The 7904-nt window shown below is 44.1% G+C and overlaps 2 protein-coding genes across 2 annotated transcripts; one reads left to right on the forward strand and one right to left on the reverse strand.

Moving 5' to 3' along the window:
* The first annotated feature begins 3070 nt into the window (after positions 1–3070).
* On the forward strand, positions 3071–5006 carry LOC127347206 (uncharacterized). The gene is made up of 6 exons (XM_071829178.1): positions 3071–3759; positions 3862–4029; positions 4117–4233; positions 4341–4385; positions 4469–4540; positions 4938–5006. Exons 1-6 carry the CDS (start codon positions 3085–3087, stop codon positions 5004–5006), a joined length of 1146 nt encoding a protein of 381 aa, XP_071685279.1. The 5' UTR covers positions 3071–3084.
* A 262-nt stretch (positions 5007–5268) lies between these two features.
* LOC127347207 (protein FAR1-RELATED SEQUENCE 5-like) lies at positions 5269–7615 on the reverse strand. Its single transcript, XM_051373423.1, has 4 exons — positions 6723–7615; positions 6180–6401; positions 5923–6088; positions 5269–5835 (listed from the first exon to the last, which is right to left on the reverse strand). The coding sequence occupies exons 1-4, from the start codon at positions 7613–7615 to the stop codon at positions 5269–5271; spliced, it is 1848 nt and encodes a 615-aa protein (XP_051229383.1).
* Between the last annotated feature and the right edge of the window lie 289 nt (positions 7616–7904).

Genomic DNA, 7904 nt, shown 5'->3' on the forward strand with positions numbered 1-7904 from the left:
TATGTATGCAAATGCGTTACACTTTTGGATAATGCTCTATGTAGTCATTTCTGGATCTTCTTGCTGGTGCTTGTGCCAAACGCAGGTGCTATGGGAAGAATAATTGAACATGTGGCATGATATATGTCAGTGCTGAAAAGCCCAACGTCCGTGAAAGAAGAAGTGAGGTACAACAATAATTTGTCTTCTGAACATTAGCTGGAGTGCTTTGAAGCCAAAGTGTACAACCTATTTTTAGAAGAGTGTACAACAATTCTGAAGTGCTTCTTTTACCACAGACAAACTCAGTCATTATTCATGCTCAAGAGGTTAAAATTTATATAGTTATGCAAAGAAAAATATATCAGTAAAACAAAACAATAGGAGGTAAACAAAACAATATAATACAAAGGGTTGTGTCGGTATGCAGCCTACAACAACAGCGCAAACCAGAAATGGTGCTACTCAGATCCCGCAAGAGAAGCCTTCCTTCCTACATACATGAAGAACCTGAAAATCCAACCTCAGATCACAAAAAAAAGAACTACATCAATCGGCATATGCTATTGACTGCAATCCGATGCATGTTGTACCAAATTTGTCAAGTGGCTGTGATAAGCTATGTGCAGATCCTACCTTCGTGATGCTTATGTAAAAGAGAGTGGGGATATGGGTTAATAACTGAATACCAGTCGCTTCCGATGGCAGCCAGTTTGGACATCTGAAGAATCAAAGAAGTTGACACCAGTTAGACCATGAGAAGGAAGAAGATGGAAGTCAACTCATAAAATTTACAAAGCTACCTAGGAGATTATTTGAAATAAATTTATCACGTGAGGCAGCCGATTCACAATAAAGCAAAAAAAGAAAGATCTAGTATGTGAAAAGAATTCTGGGTCAGTGTTGAAAGAATTGATTTGGAGGTAGGAAAACTTCTACCGCACACATATGTTGCTTCTCTTGTCTGCAACCCATACCTGATACCTCCTGCAAGCAATTCAGTGGTAGTAACAATACAAAAGTCAGATTCTCACGTAGACAGTAAAAAGCGAAGCCGATGCAAGAAAATAAATCGAGCACAACACCACTCAGACTTACTATCAACACGAATGTCATGAGAGGAATAATTTCGCAGATTGGAGACGCTTCAGTGAAATTCAGTCATTGAAAATGTGAGAAACATGAACGTGGAATCCTTGACGCCAGCCCGGCCTTCTTGGGGTACAGCGGTAGCAAGAAGGACGAAGCGCCCCCTCGCTCGTTTCAACTCCTCCTGCCTAGCCGCACGGCCACCTCCGGGGAGTACAGTCTGCACACGCGGTAGCAGTGCGCCAGTGCCTTGCCGCCGCGAATACCATGAGCACCTCTGCCTGCCTCCGTAGCACCGACCCCCGCCGCATGAACGCCATGCTAGCTGCCCGCGCCTGTCGTCTTGGTGATTCGGAAGTGAGATCATGGACAATGTCATGCAACTGCGCCGTCTCCTCATAATCATCACTCATCAGCTGCAGCGAGGAAGCCAGGGACGACACGAATAAAACGCGGCAGGTTGGTCGCTCGCTCATATTGAGGACGGGTGTGAAGGATATAGAGGCGGAAACGGCAGGGCGGTAAATGCTGCATTACGGGAGGTGAAACGGATGATAATCAATTCGTGGATTGGGGATGGGAGACGACAACAATGTCTCATAATTTGTGCATGCACTTGAAGAAGATAAATCGATAATGAACGGAACCGGCTGAGGAAGGGCGTGGCGTCTGTTCGGGCGTGTCGGGGCGTGTTTCGTTGCTTCTGCTTCTATGAGGTATCCATACGGCTGTCAAACAAAGGAAAATGGGAACGGGTGGGCAGGTATATGAGGTGACGTGGCCTCATTGGAGGCCAGGAAAATGGGATCACCTATTTAGAAAGAGAAGATACTATATAACGCAGTCCGATGGAAGCTCTTTCGTCGGACCTCTCCGGAGACGTCGGTTTAGCTCCCGATCGTGCGGCTCCCTTCCTTTTTGACTCGTAACCTTCTGAAAATAATGACTTTTTTTGGTGATTAAATATGCGGCAGTTACGGGCAGTTATTGCCTCCCTTAACGACGCCAGGCCCACTTCAACGCTAACGACGCCAGGCCCAGTTCAACGCTTACGCCGCCACGGGCGCAGTTCAGCGCTGCTAGGAATCCCGTCATCGGCGCCCTGCTCCCCATCCCGTCGACCTCGCGCTGCTCCCCGTCGACATCGCCCAGTCCACCGTCGTCCTCGCCCTGCTCCCCATCCCGTCGACCTCGCGCTGCTCCCCGTCGACCTCGCCCAGCTCCCCGTCGTCCTCGCCCTGCTCCCCATCCTGCTGCTCCGCATTTCGCCCTGCTCCCCATCCCGCTGCTCCCCATCCCGACGGCCTCGCGCGCGATTGGGATTGAAGCATCTCCGCCGGCACCATCTGCTCGCGGCCGACACAGGGATTCAGGCGGTTCATCCCGGCCTAATCTCAGCTCCCGACGTTGCTTCCATCTCGCATTGTCACAGATTTGGTGTACAAGGTAACAGATACATCTACGTCTCCATGTGTGGCTACTGTATAAACAAAATCTAGCTTTTCTCCAACCATTACGAATTTTTGATTCACTTTTCAAACTGGAATTATATAATTAATTTGTGTTCATCCATTCTATATGCAATTTTGTATCTCTTGCCTGGGTAATAGTAGCAATTTTTATGTTTCCATGTTCATCATTACGAATAGTAGCAATTTTTGTGTTCAACGATCACGCACTGATGCCGATGAAGTTGGTACATTTTTTGTGCAATCGGCGGGAAACATTGTTACATTCTATATTTTCAAATATGGCTGCTCCTGCATTGATGACAATATGCTTCATACCATCGGAGTGATGCTTCTGAGTTGATTAAGTTGTTCAAGACAAATGTGCTACTGCGTTGATTTTAATATGTTTCATTTCAACAAATATGATGCTTCTTGTTTCTTTCATAAAAAAATTGGTGCTTCTGATTTCTATCATGCTTCCATTCAGTTTGTTTCTACATACTTATATGTAATCTCACACTTCAACATGCTACTGTTTCCTTTTTTTGTAGCAATTTACTACACAATGACGAAGGATGACGATCCAAATTGTATGCTCAAGAGTCGTTTTTCAGCCGCTCGGTTGAGAGACATAGTGCTTGGGCTTAAGGAACCTCGGAGAAAACTCATTACTGATCGTGGGTGGGGTGTACTTCTGGATATTTCCGCATTCTCAGCTCCCAAGGGATTGCTGGAATGGATAATATTAAGGATTGATGCCGAGCTAGGTGAATTCAGAAATAGTAAGAACAAAACAAGCATAGTGTTCAACAAAGAAATGGTAGTTAAAGCATTGGGGCTTCCTTCTGGAGCTAGGCCGGTGGTGCTCACCGGTGATCATGAAGAATCACCATATCGTGAATTCTACAAAATTGAATATAGCACAGCTGGAAGGAGGGCGCCAATTCATCATGCTGAAAAGTTGCTTGAAGATGATGAGTTGGATCAAGAAGTATGGTTTAGGACATTCTTCATGGTGGTGATCAGTACATATTTCTTTCCTGGAAGCAGCATTATGATGCCTCTGGAATATCTTGGGAGCCTCGGTGAGTCCACACTCGTTCGTGAATATGATTGGGCGGACAAGATATTCTCACATACAATGTCAGAAATCAAGACATTCCAAGACAAAAGGAGAAAGGCACTGAAGGATGGAAACATGAAACCACTATGGGTTGGTGGTTGCTTACCATGGATCGCGGTATATTTTCTCCTATGTCAACATTCTTTCTTACTATATGTACAATTGTTTCAGATATTGTTACCTTATCCCAACCTTTTTTTCAACCAAAATATAATGTAGATTGTTTACATGGATCATTTGGAATTCCCTGTCTCAACTCTGTCGACTCATCGGATTAGTTATGATCTGCCGAGATCCTCTCATGTTTCCGATGCCGACTTCAAGTTTGTTATGAAGCATGATAAAAGCAAGCTGACACTCCAACCCCATACATATGGTGCACGCCCAGTAAGTTTTCCTATTATTTTTCAACCCCAAATGCAACACTACTTGCATATCACCATACTTATTCATTTTCCACACTATTTTTTTTAGTTTCGTCCATTCCACCTCACCCCGTACGCCACTGTGAATGTAATCTTGGGAAATGAAGCAGCGCAAGAACACATTTTACCGCACATTGCAGTATCAAACTCCAACCATTTAGGGCAGGTACGAATAAATATGCAATCCATGGTTCAGCTATTTTTATTTTTGTGCTTCTACTGCATTACTACATGTTTCGACCCATCTTTTATATCACACCATGTTTGTAACAGGACGCATCTCGGCATTCCATAGCACAAGAAAATAATTTCCCAGAGGTATTTTGCACCATAATGTTGTTTCCTCACATCCTCTCAAACAATGCTTCGCGCCAACATGAATTTATTTTCATATTGTACAGGAGCTCCCAGATTACATTAGGATTGTCCATGAGAAGCACAGCAATATATGGCGCAAAGATGTTGAAAAGGCAGTAACAAGGTTAACGAAAATCCATGTCCAGCGCATGGCCGAGTATGCTTCTGATTTGTTTGCAGCTTGCAAGAATAACACAACAACTCCACATGGGCCATTGCCGCCAAGTGCCTCCACGCCCATCTTCTCGCCACCTAGAGCATCCACTAGCATTGCCGGTGCGCCCAGAGATGAAGAACCCGTGCTAGTCGGAGAAGATGTGCACGGTTCACAATTTTGGGAGGAAGCCACTAGGATTGCGGCTGAGATAGAACAGAGTGCTGGCAAAAAAACACATATGACGGATCCATCCTCTACTGCAAATGCACGTACTGAACATCAAGACATCACTGAACCAACTACAGAACTTCGCCCCATTAACGACATTGAATGTCCTACTTTCAACCTTTTGCCAGAAGGTGAAACTTGGACCCAACATTTTGCAGCCAACAATCACCCTTCCCCACGAGGTGTTGCCAACATAGCGACTTCCACAGGAGGAACATCAAAGGACACATCAGGTATGGGAAGGCCGCTACCATGCCATCCAAGCCATTTCAATTACCATTCATTTCAGATAAGCAAATACCAGAAACACAAATAAGTTTTTTTCAAAAAGAAAAAAATGTAACCCAACAACCATTACCGCACGACCATACCGGATACACTCAATATTAAGTGGGACAATATTCGCATAAATATACACACTATGAATGCTTCCAACGAACTGCGCAAACAACCAGATCCTCACAAAGTTAGCTCTGTCTCGAGCCGAAAACGTTCCTCGCGGTCAGCTTCTTCTTTCCTTTCTAGTGCTTCTATTGGGCATTTCCTCCTGATGTGACCAGTTTCACGACACTTCGAGCAAGCATTCTGCGCTCTTTTCTTCGCTTTTTTCTGTGCTTCCTCCTGTCGCAGCTCCACTCCAGGCTTCCTCCTCTTTTCTTTTGCCGCGGGACGACCCTTTTTGGCAGAACGTGGAGGATTCATCATTTTTTTATCTGCTGCACCGATTTCCTCACCTCCTTCTTCTGCCACGACACCACCAGACAATCTTAATTTCTCAATCAAAGAGGTCAAATGTTCAGCACCACCTTCCACAATCTTGTATGATTCTGTGCCATAACACGCTTTCGCTGCAAGCTTATTCAACATCTTGCATAGAGCATTGTACCTCAATGTGTTTGTCTCTGGAACTACGCTATACCCTGAAAACTCTCTATTGCATTTAGCTTCACACACAGTTGCAGCCTCCGACCATCTATGAAGCAAATATTTTTCAGGTATTTCTTGGACATTTGTATGCACCATCACCTTCAGTATGTGGTGACACAACATCCCATTCACATAGAACCTGTTACATGTGCATAAGTAAGAATTCTCTGACTGGTCATAACTCACCATCCGAATTTTCTTTGCTCTTGGATCATTTCTATGAAGCTCATACTTAACACCGTCACCTACAGCTGGGTATATGCTATAAGCTGTCGTCATCTCCATAAATTCTCTGAATTTTGCAAATGCAGCTCTTGTATAAAATCTAGAAGCTTGCTCCTCAATCTTGTAACTGCAAAACAAAACAAATTCAAATGTGAATATGATTTCTAACGAAACAAGATCCTTACCAAGTGAGCATGATGTTCTGCCCCATTACATACCTCGACCATACGGCTGCTGTTGTGGCTTCTCCTAAGAAACCAGCATTGTCCTCCCTATCCAGCCTAGTTTCCTGAATGTACTCGTACTGCTTCACAAATTGCCAAACTGAGTCCTGCGGATGCACAAGCTTCTTGAAGAAAGAGTTCAAACCTTCTGACCTCCCTGTCGTGCTTGTGAAGGGAAAGAAATTCTTCTTGAAATATGCAGGTGCCCAAGTTTCCCTACACCCCCACATTGTAATAAGGTGGTCGTTATCTACCAAACAATGCTTCGACACCATCACCTGCCACATATTCTCGAACTCTTCTACTGTATCTGATCCATATATACAATAAAAAAACTCCTTCTCGAAACCTTCACGTGTACGAAAAAGTGTACCAAGTTTGTCCTTTGCTATCCGAAGCACATGCCATAGGCAACAACGATGCACTGTACCGGGGAAAATATCATCTATAGCACCCGCCATTGCTGCGTCTTGGTCAGTCATTATGCATGTTGGATGCTCTTGACCCATAGCATCCATCCAAGTCTCAAATACCCACCTGAATGTTTCCTTCTTCTCATCTGGTATTAAAGCACACCCGAGCATGATGCTTTGCATATGGTTGTTTATCCCAACAATTGGTGCGAACGGCATGTCATATCGGTTTGTGCAAAATGTGGTGTCGAAGAAAATACAATCTTTGAACTTTCTGTACACCTCACGTGTCCTTCCATCAACCCAGAAAAGTGCTCTCACAGCATTGTTCTCATCAAGTTTTATAGCAAAGTAGAATTGCGGACTCTCTGCCCGAAGCTTCTGAAAATACTCCAAGGTTTTCCCCATATCAGTATGAGTCACCTCATTTCTCAATTTAGTACGAATGTTCGCAACATCTCTGTTTGTGTACGGCAATGTTCTGAGAGTTCCATGCAGATCACCTAATGTGGCCATGATGAGAGAGGTGTCGGCATTGCGATTATGCAACGTCTTAATCAACATGTAGTCTTCATACGGTACCTTACGATGCGATCTGTAATACCTTGTCCACTCACCTCTACTCATCATGGGATGCGTGTGTTCCTCAATGAAAATTGTAACTTCCCATTTATCCTTCCTTAGTCCAACTGACATCCTAGCTTTGCAATCATGCCTCTTCAGCTTGTTTCTTCTCCTTTTTGGAGCTTCCGTCTTACTGCCAAAATTTTGGGTCTCCGATGTTGCTTCCATGGCCTTGTCCACTCCATCAAACACCTCTGGATCTAACAAACCTTCCCCCTGACTCTCAGCAACACCACCCTTCCGTGCATGAGCACACTCGAAATCCCTCCTTATCAAATGGTCACATCCCTTTTTCTGGCTCCTTTTAGAGCATCCTATCCTACTTCCAAAACCTGCTTTCTCCGCGTACTCATTATAAAACATCTGAGCATCTTCGATGGTGTTGAAAACCATGCCAACGTGTGGACACAATGGCCTAGAGCATTCTCCTTCTCGCTCTTCCTGAATCGAAGAGCTCTCTTGGTTAACCATCTCAACATCCTGCACATGGAAACATCAATTTATATTTTTAGAAGCGTTAACAACTGGTGTTTGCGGCTGACTACAAATTATGCTACTACAAACCATCTACATTCTTACATAAAACAAACAACCCTGCTTCATCAATTTCAACTTTTAGAAAAACTATAACTACAATACTTCAAAACATCTACGTACGGTAGCTTTGCCTTCGAAAAAAATA

This window comes from Lolium perenne, chromosome 4 (genome assembly GCF_019359855.2).
Source record: "Lolium perenne isolate Kyuss_39 chromosome 4, Kyuss_2.0, whole genome shotgun sequence".
NCBI lineage: Eukaryota > Viridiplantae > Streptophyta > Magnoliopsida > Poales > Poaceae > Lolium > Lolium perenne.

Bases quoted from the DNA above. Each gene is read 5' to 3' on its own strand.
- LOC127347206 (XM_071829178.1), top strand. From the start codon at position 3,085: ATGACGAAGGATGACGATCCAAATTGTATGCTCAAGAGTCGTTTTTCA. The intron at 4,030-4,116 runs GTAAGTTTTCCT...TATTTTTTTTAG, and splicing joins ATACATATGGTGCACGCCCA to TTTCGTCCATTCCACCTCAC. The intron at 4,541-4,937 runs GTAACAAGGTTA...ACCTTTTGCCAG, and splicing joins GCAAAGATGTTGAAAAGGCA to AAGGTGAAACTTGGACCCAA.
- LOC127347207 (XM_051373423.1), bottom strand. From the start codon at position 7,615: ATGGTTTTCAACACCATCGAAGATGCTCAGATGTTTTATAATGAGTAC. The intron at 6,402-6,722 runs GTGGGTATTTGA...GTGGGGGTGTAG, and splicing joins GAGAAGAAGGAAACATTCAG to GGAAACTTGGGCACCTGCAT. The intron at 6,089-6,179 runs GTATGTAATGGG...TTTGTTTTGCAG, and splicing joins ACAGCAGCCGTATGGTCGAG to TTACAAGATTGAGGAGCAAG.